The sequence below is a fragment of the Salmo trutta genome, chromosome 3 (genome assembly GCF_901001165.1).
Source record: "Salmo trutta chromosome 3, fSalTru1.1, whole genome shotgun sequence".
Taxonomy (NCBI): domain Eukaryota; kingdom Metazoa; phylum Chordata; class Actinopteri; order Salmoniformes; family Salmonidae; genus Salmo; species Salmo trutta.
In genome coordinates, this window is record NC_042959.1 from 7,665,528 (window position 1) to 7,678,474 (window position 12,947).

The window sequence follows — 12,947 nt, forward strand, 5'->3', positions numbered from 1 at the left end:
ATAGGGTGCACTACTTCTGACCATATGGCCCATAGGGAATAGGGTGCACTACGTCTGACCATATGGCCCATAGTGAATAGGGTGCACTACTTCTGACCAGATGGCCCATAGGGAATAGGGTGCACTACTTCTGACCATATGGCCCATAGGGAATAGGGTGCACTACTTCTGACCATATGGCCCATAGTGAATAGGGTGCACTACTTCTGACCATATGGCCCATAGGGAATAGGGTGCACTACTTCTGACCATATGGCCCATAGGGAATAGGGTGCACTACTTCTGACCATATGGCCCATAGGGAATAGGGTGCACTACTTCTGACCATATGGCCCATAGGGAATAGGGTGCACTACTTCTGACCATATGGCCCATAGGGAATAGGGTGCCATTTGGGACGCAGACTTTTTGTCTGAATTTTACATTTTAATGGGCTTTCCTGGAAATACCAAATACATTTTGTCGACACACTTATATTACAGTTAATATGTAAATGTGTAAATGTAAAAAAAAAAGTATGGGTTATCACCATTATTAATTCATGAATTTAGGTGTTGTAAATATAAAGTTTGACACACACACACACTTCTCGGTATACCAATGATATCTAATTGTATATTAGCTTACAAAATATTAAATGTTGTCCATTAAGTAATGGTTTTAAAACAATGATGATCCTATTTAAAAAACTATGGCACTTATATACCAAGACCTAGACTGTTTTCTAATGAGAATCATGAACGTTGAGTTGATAAACGAGATCCTTCCCAGTGGTTTCAGTCCTCCTGCGGGTCCTTACCTGTGTTGGACTTGAACGTCTCCGTGGATAACTTCTGTCCCACCAGGTCGTACTGTAGCAGACTGATAGACTCCTGAGGACAGTCTACAGAAGCTTCCAGACCCTTCCTCCAGGTGAAGGTGATCTCACTGTTCGTGTACCCATCTGAAGTATACAGAAACGAGATCATTCAGTTGTCACACCATTCCTATATATAATGTTGACAGAAATAACAAGACATCGATGGCATCTGAAATGGCCCTTGTTCTTTATACGGTGCGTTATAAAGGGGATATGGAACATACGAAGGTTATGGTTTCAGTGCATGAAGCAAACTCTCTCTCTCTGCTCAAAGTCTGTTTTGTTACGATCAATCATTTCAAAATGTTACTTTTACAGTTAATTGAGTTTAACCACAGGATTTGCTGTGATTAATCACGATTAATCGCAAATTCAGAATTTGCTCAAATGAAGCTGTAATTTATGCTTTTTCATACAAAAAAAAAACATGACAAGAATATGGATTGATTGTGTCCACAGTAACAGTTCGAAGCACACTTTCTTTAACCTCAATATCAACTTGTTTTGACATCACATTGTTGTTTTTAGCAGTGTAGATGATGTTTTCAGTGTATTTTGATCGCTTTCTAGACAATGCAATTAATCACGATTTTAAAAAAACATCTGTGAAATAAAATGACAAAAAAGTGAACTGATTAACTCTGACAGCCCTAATTACTTTATGAAAGAGCGAAACGAAGGACTTAGTACTCACAGCTGCCGAACCGCAGAGGACAGGTATGTCCGTCCATAGGGAAGTCCATGAGCCTCATGGGACACTCAGCAACGATGGTTAGTCTGAGATACACAGAATACACAACATTAGACTTCTGATTTCATCATATAGATCTGTGTAGAAACTGTGTACACAGCACAACACAACTGGTTTCCTCTGTGCAAAGCAGCACTGCACCAGCATAATAGTCTAGTGGTTAGAGCATTGGACTAGTAACCAAAAGGTTGCAAGATCAAATCCCCGAGCTGACAAGGTAAAAATCTGTTGTTCTGCCCCTGAACAAGGCAGTTAACCCACTGTTCCTAGGCCATTATTGAAAATAATAATTTGTTCTTAACTGACTTGCCTTGTTAAATAAAGGTTAAATAACAATAATAGTCGGTCTTTATTCACCTCCTGTTGAAGAGGTTCTACAGGAGGGTCCAGGGAGGAGGGGGCTACCTCCTGTTGAAGAGGTTCTACAGGAGGGTCCAGGGAGGAGGGGCTACCTCCTGTTGAAGAGGTTCTACAGGAGGGTCCAGGGAGGAGGGGGCTACCTCCTGTTGAAGAGGTTCTACAGGAGGGTCCAGGGAGGAGGGGGCTACCTCCTGTTGAAGAGGTTCTACAGGAGGGTCCAGGAAGGAGGGGCTTGGGGCTCAGGTTACCTCATGGTATAGAGGACGGTCCCGTTCTGCATGATGCGGAACAGCTTGTTGGGAGTGGTCATGTTGTGGGCGATGGACTTCCTGGAGTTCCTGAAGAACGTGTCGGGCGTCCAGATTTTATCCACCATCTTGTTGTTGAGACTCAGGATCTCCACGGCGCCGTCGTACTTCAGCCTCTCGTCCACCCAGGTCTGGCGGAAGAACATGTCTATGGTGTACTCCTGAGGAGGAGGAGATAGAAGGCTGGCGTCAGATGACTGATCACCAGACATCTGGATCTAGAATGTACAATGTAGAATCTGGACTTTAGAATTTAGAATGTAGACCTAGAATCTAGATTCTACAATCCTGAAGAAGGCCAGAGGAATACACATTACAAAATGCAGGTCCTGCTCCAAACCATAGACATAATAAATGTGTTTGTAACTAAATATCTACAGTTAAATCCTTATCCGACAAGACGGTCCAGAGAGATGATGAGATGATTATGACAATAACTACCTATAGATATTCATTTATCAATCCGTTTGAACATTCAGTTTGCTTGACATATTGATTTAGAGGCTAAAATAAACATTCCGCCAGGCCAGGACCCTCCCCTAGTTAGTGTATTGAAACAGACTAATCAAACTAAATGGCTCATTATCTAATCTACAGTCTACCCATAAGGCAGCTGTGCAGTGGACAATAAAGCATAATAAATGCATGAGAAACTGTGTGTAAACATAACATATAAACACAGTTGCTTACTTGACATACTGCACATGTATGTGACAGTAAGCCTATGTGGGAATACGCTGAGTGTTTCTTACCATTTCCACATCTGACACTGGGCCAAAGCTTGTGACAAAGATATCTGTTTTCACCTCTGTAATCATACCTGAAAAGGATCTGGTGATTTTAATTGTTGCTCATAAAAATATGGAAAACTGTAAATAGACTAGGAACAATTCGGTTAGAGAAACTAACCAGGTAAACAATTCTGTACAATGTAATAGCCAAACTATGCTATTTCCTACTTATTCATTGAAAAGTTCTGTAGATGTAAAATAAATCAGAATAGAGGAGGACAGGCCTACCTCCGGATCCTGGTCGCAACCAGTTGTCATATCCATCGAGTAGTCGGTCCAGAATACGGGTGATGTTTTCACCTGCATAGCTTTCTTGTCCATAGACACAGCCAACACTGTAATAAATCAATACAATCATAATTGATGACAATTTAGACTGTCCTGTGTAGACCAATAAGATTAGTAGGTTAAACCTATTAGGATTAGGATTGTTATGTTTACTATCATACATCATTGATATACAGTCAAGAAACTATAGAGGCCTAACCATTGATAAAATTAGAAAAAGGTTATTTTTCTCACCAGGGCAAAGTGACCAATGTCAGAATCAAGAGAGCCATCCTTGGCAGCAGGTATGATGGGAAAAACGTTCCCTGTCAACTCTGTGAGTGTAAATGAAATAGTCAGCCTTTCTCTGTCCTCCACTAGTCTAAACTGAATGTATTTTAAACACAAGGACGTGTGAAGTAATGGAATTAGGAGATTAGCACAGAAAATCCACCCCATGTTTAGACTGGGCCACTCTTTAGGAAAAGAGACAGTTGGATTACAGAAAAGCTGGGAAAATGTGTAAACATGTAAACAGTTTTATTGTATCCTCGAGGGAGCTATAATCTTCCAGTTGTTAAAATGTATAATCTTGGATGGAATTTCAAGGATATTTGTAAAGGGTTATTTTGTAGATCAAGAGTCTTGATCGCTGATCGTCTAAACAGTAGGTGGCGCTATCTATTCACTTTGTCGGTTGAGCCACCGGAAAATCAATCAGCGAGGAAGTAACTCCAGGAAGTTTCTGGATGAGCTGACTGGTGTAAATACTATCCCACACAACTTTTGTAATATTTTCCAGATAGTTTATTCATATAAGTATATGTTTTTGGGATGGTGCCATATCGTTAGGTCGGTAACTGAACATCGTTTGAGAGAATAAACAATATTTAACTAGCTAGCCGGTTAGCTAGCCAACAGATCAGGGGGCGTGAGAGAGTTGCTAGCCAGCCGCTATGTCGGTCCACATGGAGGAGAGAAGCGGTGTTATCCCATGTAAAACACCATGGGGAAACTGGTCCCAAACCATGGAGGAGAGAAGCGGTGTTATCCCATGTAAAACACCATGGGAAACTGGTCCCAAACCACGGAGGAGGTATTTATTAAAGTGAATGTACCCTGTGGGACGTCTGGCAAAGAAGTCAAATGTAATCTTGGATACAAACTGATAGAACTACACGTCGAAAGGCAACAAGTCTTCACCGTTAGGCTACACAACAAACACATTTCAAAGTTAGAGAGTCAATGTTATTTAAAATAAGAGTTACATTGAGAAAATCGTATTTCTTTTAAATGAAACTGGATGGCCCTCCCTTCAGCAAAATATATTTTACCTTCCCGAACGCAAAACAAAACAGAAAAAGTGACTCTCCCGACACCAAAATAATAATTAAAACAAAGTGGACATGTCTGAACATGTCTCTACTGGTTACCCTCACTTCTTGGGCAGACCAGATCCTTAGATATGTCGTATTAGAAACTGTTCTTTGTCGTGAAAGCATTAGATGGCAACACAGGGCTGATGACCAGAAGGTTGTGGGTTTCCACCCCAGACAGAGTAGGGCTACCTTTCCACCCCAGACAGACTAGGCCTACCTTTCCACCCCAGACAGAGTAGGTCTACCTTTCCACCCCAGACAGAGTAGACCTACCTTTCCACCCCAGACAGAGTAGGCCTACCTTTCCACCCCAGACAGAGTAGGTCTACCTTTCCACCCCAGACAGAGTAGACCTACCTTTCCACCCCAGACAGAGTAGTCCTACCTTTCCACCCCAGACAGAGTAGACCTACCTTTCCACCCCAGACAGAGTAGACCTACCTTTCCACCCCAGACAGAGTAGGTCTACCTTTCCACCCCAGACAGAGTAGTCCTACCTTTCCACCCCAGACAGAGTAGGTCTACCTTTCCACCCCAGACAGAGTAGACCTACCTTTCCACCCCAGACAGAGTAGACCTACCTTTCCACCCCAGACAGAGTAGGCCTACCTTTCCACCCCAGACAGAGTAGGCCTACCTTTCCACCCCAGACAGAGTAGACCTACCTTTCCACCCCAGACAGACTAGGCCTACCTTTCCACCCCAGACAGAGGAGACCTACCTTTCCACCCCAGACAGAGTAGACCTACCTTTCCACCCCAGACAGAGTAGGCCTACCTTTCCACCCCAGACAGAGTAGACCTACCTTTCCACCCCAGACAGAGTAGGTCTATCTTTCCACCCCAGACAGAGTAGGCCTACCTTTCCACCCCAGACAGAGTAGACCTACCTTTCCACCCCAGACAGAGTAGTCCTACCTTTCCACCCCAGACAGAGTAGGTCTACCTTTCCACCCCAGAGTAGGCCTACCTTTCCACCCCAGACAGAGTAGACCTACCTTTCCACCCCAGACAGAGTAGACCTACCTTTCCACCCCAGACAGAGTAGACCTACCTTTCCACCCCAGACAGAGTAGGCCTACCTTTCCACCCCAGACAGAGTAGACCTACCTTTCCACCCCAGGCAGAGTAGACCTACCTTTCCACCCCAGACAGAGTAGGTCTACCTTTCCACCCCAGACAGACTAGGCCTACCTTTCCACCCCAGACAGAGTAGACCTACCTTTCCACCCCAGACAGAGTAGACCTACCTTTCCACCCCAGACAGAGTAGACCTACCTTTCCACCCCAGACAGAGTAGACCTACCTTTCCACCCCAGACAGAGTAGGCCTACCTTTCCACCCCAGACAGAGTAGACCTACCTTTCCACCCCAGACAGAGTAGACCTACCTTTCCACCCCAGACAGAGTAGGTCTACCTTTCCACCCCAGACAGAGTAGTCCTACCTTTCCACCCCAGACAGAGTAGGTCTACCTTTCCACCCCAGAGTAGGCCTACCTTTCCACCCCAGACAGAGTAGACCTACCTTTCCACCCCAGACAGAGTAGACCTACCTTTCCACCCCAGACAGAGTAGGTCTACCTTTCCACCCCAGACAGAGTAGACCTACCTTTCCACCCCAGACAGAGTAGACCTACCTTTCCACCCCAGACAGAGTAGACCTACCTTTCCACCCCAGACAGAGTAGGCCTACCTTTCCACCCCAGAGTAGGTCTACCTTTCCACCCCAGACAGAGTAAATAAAAAATATATAGATATTTTAACTAGGCAAGTCAGTTAAGAACAAATTCTTATTTACAATGACGGCCAAACCCAGACAACGCTGGGCCAATTGTACGCTGCCCTATGGGACTCCCAATCACAGCAAGATGTGATACAGCCTGGATCTGAACCAGGGACTGTAGTGACACCTCTTGCACTGAAATGCAGTGCCTTAGACCGCTGCGCCACTCGGGAGCATACCAACACAGAACGTTTTAAGCTTTAGTTGCTGGCTACTCTTCTTCCGTGTCTTAACCCAACGAGAGAAGGTCACAAGTGTTTCCCTAAAAGCTCTCTGGGTTTAAATAGCTTCTATTGTACCGAACGTGAATCGCTTAATCAATTGATAGTTACAGAGTTAGATTACTTCCCAAGTAAAGTCTATTTTTTTGTCTCCTGGACTAAAGAAGGTTGCAGCGCAGCCTCTAAACGTCAAAGAAAGGAAACAATAATATCCCCCTTTTCATTGTAGTCACGTCTTTCCCAGGTATGTTAGCTTGTGTCTAGCATAAAGCATGGTGGACCAAAGTGTTGTTATAGATCACTTTATATCCTATCCTGGACTTCGGCGATGTCATTTACAAAATTGCCTCCAATACCCTACTCAACAAACTGGATGTAGTCTATCACAGTGCCATCCGTTTTGTCACCAAAGCCCCATATACTACCCACCACTGCGACCTGTACGCTCTCGTTGGCTGGCCCTCGCTTCATAATCGTCGCCAAACCCACTGGCTCCAGGTCATCTACAAGACCCTGCTAGGTAAAGTCCCCGCCTTATCTCCGTTCACTGGTCACCATAGCAGCACCCACTCGTAGCACACGCTCCAGCAGGTATATCTCTCTGGTCACCCCCAAAGCCAATTCCTCCTTTGGCCGTCTCTCCTTCCAGTTCTCTGCTGCCAATGATTGGAACGAACTACAAAAATCTCTGAAACTGGAAACACATCTCCCTCACTAGCTTTAAGCACCAGCTGTCAGAGCAGCTCACAGATCACTGCACCTGTACATAGCCCATCTATAATTTAGCCCAAATAACTACCTCTTCCCCTACTGTATTTATTTATTTATTTAGCTCCTTTGCACCCCGTTATTTCTATTTCTACTTTGCACTTTCTTCTACTACAAATCTACCATTCCAGTGTTTTACTTGCTATATTGTATTTACTTTGCCACCATGGTCTTTTTTTGCCTTTACCTCCCTTATCTCACCTCATTTGCTCACATTGTATATAGACGTATTTTTTTCTACTGTATTATTGACTGTATGTTTGTTTTACTCCATGTGTAACTCTGTGTTGTTGTATGTTGTCGAACTGCTTTGCTTTATCTTGGCCAGGTCGCAATTGTAAATGTGAACTTGTTCTCAACTTGCCTACCTGGTTAAATAAAGGTGAAATAAATAAAATAAATAAAATATAATCGGATTCATCAAAATCTTAAGCTTACAAGGGTAGTCCTGAGTTTTTTTGGGCCATTTTCTTTAATAAAAGGTAGGTCTATGGCATACCCTCTCATACCCCCTCAATTTGAGTTTTAGTTTTAACTTAACAGCCCTTCACTGACATGGAGGTAGGCTACTTGAAGAGTGCATGGTGGGTTGAGGAATTGATGGACAAATCTATGGATATAACGGCCAATAGCTTAATGTCGTCTGTCAAACTGGTTGGCATAACTCTCTTATTTCTTAAATAGGAAGAAATAGTATCCAACACAAAGCCCTCGTCGTTAGTAAAGTCTAATTAAAATGAAGATATTGAAATTAATTATGCCTACTCGAATTTATCTCCTTTCAGCACCATGAGCTGTCCATTTCCCATTGATTGTGCAGGGGCTGCTGTTTCAAGTTATTAGAACCTGACTTATTGTGAGGTAATAAGTCTGATAAAGACATCAGGGGCAAGACACATATATTGTGTTTAATAAACTCAGTTATAGTAGTGGCAAGCTATCAAAGTTGACCGGTCCTCTTCTTCACGCTCTCCTTCTCGAACTGAACAGAACATAGGCTATAGGCTAGTCCACATGCAAGATTCTTTTTAGAAAAAGCCTTCGATCCTCCTCCTGAACTGTCACCGTAAGCCTACACAGCACAGCCATTGGTTAGGCAGCACACAAACAAAGTTTTGGATTGGTCAGAGCAGGCCGGGGGCTCAGGGTTGGAATATCCATTGCAGTTTACACCATCCCAGCAGCTATCTTAGAAATATAACTTTGCTCTGTGGTTCTCCTAGCACGCACTTTGTAGTCTGTAGACTATGGATCAAATCAAATGTATTTATAAAGAAATACAGAGACCCAGCCTATACAGAAACCCCAAACAGCAGCAATGCAGATGTAGAAGCACGGCGGCTAGGAAAAATTCCCTAGCAAAGAAGGAACCTAGGAAGAAACCTAGATAGCAACCAGGCTCTGAGGGGTGGCCAGTCCTCTTCTGGCTGTGCCGGGTGGAGATTATAACAGTATATGGCCATGAAGGCCAGATCGTTCTTCAAGATGTTCAAACGTTCATAGATGACCAGCAGGGTCAGATAATAATAATCACAGTGGTTGTAGAGGGTGCAACAGGTCAGCACCTCAGGAGTAAATGTCAGATGGCTTTTCATAGCAGAGCGTTCAGAGTTAGAGAGTGTCAGGGTGGAAAACAGCAGGTCCGGGACAGGTAGCACGTCCGGTGAACAGGTCAGGGTTCCAGCAGGTCTGGGACAGCAGGTCTGGGACAGGTAGCACGTCCGGTGAACAGGTCAGGGTTCCAGCAGGTCTGGGACAGGTAGCACGTCCGGTGAACAGGTCAGGGTTCCAGCAGGTCTGGGACAGGTAGCACGTCCGGTGAACAGGTCAGGGTTCCAGCAGGTCTGGGACAGGTAGCACGTCCGGTGAACAGGTCAGGGTTCCATAGCCGCAGGCAGAACAGTTGAAACTGGATCATTTGATTGAGACCACACTAAATAGCCTATAGGCGCACATCGCTATATAGTCTAATAAGTAACTCATTATAAAACATTGAGAAATATAGACATTTCATGAATTACAAATTACATGACCCTTCCCAGGACTAGGTTTAAAAAATACTAAACCCTCTCCTTGACTGAAATTGAAAAAGCATTCTGTAAATTGTGATCCATCCCTTAGTCTTACGAGGCCATCCTTCCAAAACTCGTCTAGTTTTACCTGCATACTGTATAGTAGGTGACTCCCAAATAATTCTCATTCCCACTACATGTATTTTCCAAGTACAATTTATTTAAATAAATGCTTTGATAAAGATGTAGCTAGTATATACACTGAACAAAAATATAAATGCAACAATTTCAAAGATTTTGCTGAGTTACAGTTCATATAAAGATATCAGTCAATGGAAATAAATACATTAGGCCCTAATCTATGGATTTCACATGACTGGGCAGGGACGCAGTCATGGATGGGCTTGAGAGGGCATAGGCCCACCCACTGGGGAGCCTAGCCCAGCCAATCAGAATGAGTTTTTCCCCACAAAAGGGCTTTATTACAGACAGAAACACTCCTTAGTTTCATCAGCTGTCTGGGTGGCTGGTCTCAGATGATCCCGCAGGTGAAGAAGCTGGATATGGAGGTCCTGGGCTGGCGTGGTTACACATGGTCTGCGGTTGTGAGGCCGGTTGGACGTACAGCCAAATTCTCTAAAAACAACGTTGAAGGCGGCTTATGGTAGAGAAATTAACAGCTCTGGTGGACATTCCTGCAGTCAGCATGCCAATTGTGGAATTGTGTTGTGTGACAAAACTGCACATTTTAGAATGACCTTTTATTGTCCCCAGCACAAGGTGCACCTGTGTAATGATCCTGCTGTTTAATCAGCTTCTTGATATGCCACACCTGTCAGGTGGATGGATCATCTTGGTAAAGAGAAATGCTCACTAAAAGGGATGTAAACAAATGTGTGCACAAAATCTGAGAGAAATAAGAATTTTGTGCATATGGAACATTTCTGGGATCTTTATTTCAGCTCATGAAACCAACACTTTACATGTTGTGTTTATATTTCTGTTCAGCGTAGTTATCTACAGTACAGAATGGTTTCTTGGTGAAGGTGCTTGGCTCTCTGATTCAGGTTAACCTAACGTAGCAGGCGTTAAAATATGCCTGAGCGGAGTTCCCACATCCATTTTTCAGGGGAAACGGAAGTTCGGGTGAAAATACTGTATCACTGTGTGGTCTATGACTGTATCCCTGAACCAGATGTTCAGCGGTTGATAATACTGTATCACTGTGTGGTCTATGACTGTACCCCTGAACCAGATGTTCAGCGGTTGATAATACTGTATCACTGTGTGGTCTATGACTGTACCCCTGAACCAGATGTTCAGCGGTTGATAATACTGTATCACTGTGTGGTCTATGACTGTACCCCTGAACCAGATGTTCAGCGGTTGATAATACTGTATCACTGTGTGGTCTATGACTGTACCCCTGAACCAGATGTTCAGCGGTTGATAATACTGTATCACTGTGTGGTCTATGACTGTACCCCTGAACCAGATGTTCAGCGGTTGATAATACTGTATCACTGTGTGGTCTATGACTGTATCCCTGAACCAGATGTTCAGCGGTTGATAATACTGTATCACTGTGTGGTCTATGACTGTACCCCTGAACCAGATGTTCAGCGGTTGATAATACTGTATCACTGTGTGGTCTATGACTGTACCCCTGAACCAGATGTTCAGCGGTTGATAATACTGTATCACTGTGTGGTCTATGACTGTACCCCTGAACCAGATGTTCAGCGGTTGATAATACTGTATCACTGTGTGGTCTATGACTGTACCCCTGAACCAGATGTTCAGCGGTTGATAATACTGTATCACTGTGTGGTCTATGACTGTATCCCTGAACCAGATGTTCAGCGGTTGATAATACTGTATCACTGTGTGGTCTATGACTGTATCCCTGAACCAGATGTTCAGCGGTTTTCTGGTGACCTCACATCGGCTAGATTCAGGTGAATTTTGGTGGCCATGGTTGTGAACTGCAAGCTTATTGGTCCATGTTATTTACTTGTTTGTTTGCTGTGATTGGTTGCAAGTACGCTGAAAGGTATTTGTATTTATTATGGATCGTCATTAGCTGTTGCCAAGGAAACAGCTACTCTTCCTCTTCATCATATAACATTATTACACCACTTCATATCTACAATTCAAAATGTTTAATACCACCATACAACAATATCATAATGTACGTGTGAGTAGAGTGTGTCTCTTCACAGTCCCTGCTGTTCCATAAGGTGTATTTTTAAGTGTTTTTTAAATCTGATTCTGACTGCTTGCGTCAGTTACCTGATGTGGAATAGAGTTCCATGTAGTCATGGCTCTATGTAGTACTGTGCACCTCCCATAGTCTGTTCTGAACTTGGGGATTGTGAAGAGACCTCTGGTGGCATGTCTTGTGGGGTATGGATGGGTGTCTGAGCTGTGTGCCAGTAGTTTAAACAGATCTCTGGTGGCATGTCTTGTGGGGTATGGATGGGTGTCTGAGCTGTGTGCCAGTAGTTTAAACAGACCTCTGGTGGCATGTCTTGTGGGGTATGGATGGGTGTCTGAGCTGTGTGCCAGTAGTTTAAACAGACCTCTGGTGGCATGTCTTGTGGGGTATGGATGGGTGTCTGAGCTGTGTGCTAGTAGTTTAAACAGACACCTCGGTGCATTCAGCATGTCAACACTTCTTACAAAAACAAGTAGTGATGAAGTCAATCTCGGGTTTAATGAATGCTTTTAGTTTCAGAAATATTTAGGACTTATTCCTTTCCCACCCGTTCTGAAACTAACTACAGCTCTTTGTTAAGTGTTGCAGTCATTTCAGTCGCTGACTCTGAAGGATTGCATATTGTCTCTTGTATTTCCACGGTAAATGATTTGGGCATCTCTGTTGCTGATGAAGGAACGTGGACATTAGGTGGGTCATCCACTCTCTCCTAATTCAATCAACACATAATGGTTAAGTGTAAAGCTTGCATAATAAATCAGTCTTCCGCAAGATAGACTCAATCAATTCTCTCTACACATTTCTCATCCAGTGGATAAGCCGTTATTGGTTGAAAATAAACCCTAAGTCATGTGTCTGATCTGTATCGTGCTGATGAAGATGAACAGAGAGGCAGGTAACTGCTGAGCCTGAGCAGAGGGAGAGTATCGTGCTGATGAAGATGAACAGAGAGGCAGGTAACTGCTGAGCCTGAGCAGAGGGAGAGTATTGTGCTGATGAAGATGAACAGAGAGGCAGGTAACTGCTGAGCCTGAGCAGAGGGAGAGTATCGTGCTGATGAAGATGAACAGAGAGGCAGGTAACTGCTGAGCCTGAGCAGAGGGAGAGTATTGTGCTGATGAAGATGAACAGAGAGGCAGGTAACTGCTGAGCCTGAGCAGAGGGAGAGTATTGTGCTGATGAAGTTGAACAGAGAGGCAGGTAACTGCTGAGCCTCTCTGCTAGAGGGAG

At 43.9% G+C, this 12,947-nt stretch overlaps 1 protein-coding gene across 1 annotated transcript in view; it reads right to left on the bottom strand.

Annotated features, from left to right (window-relative positions):
• Positions 1-3,700, bottom strand: part of LOC115167414 (gamma-aminobutyric acid receptor subunit alpha-4) — a 25,408-nt gene extending 21,708 nt beyond the window's left edge. Inside the window, exons 1-6 of the mRNA XM_029721823.1 lie at positions 3,592-3,700; positions 3,298-3,404; positions 3,031-3,098; positions 2,219-2,439; positions 1,554-1,636; positions 800-943 (exon numbers count right to left, since the gene is read on the bottom strand). Of these exons, the coding sequence (XP_029577683.1) occupies positions 800-943; positions 1,554-1,636; positions 2,219-2,439; positions 3,031-3,098; positions 3,298-3,404; positions 3,592-3,629 (661 nt within the window). The 5' untranslated portion in view covers positions 3,630-3,700. The remainder of the gene's footprint in view (positions 1-799; positions 944-1,553; positions 1,637-2,218; positions 2,440-3,030; positions 3,099-3,297; positions 3,405-3,591) is intronic.
• Between the last annotated feature and the right edge of the window lie 9,247 nt (positions 3,701-12,947).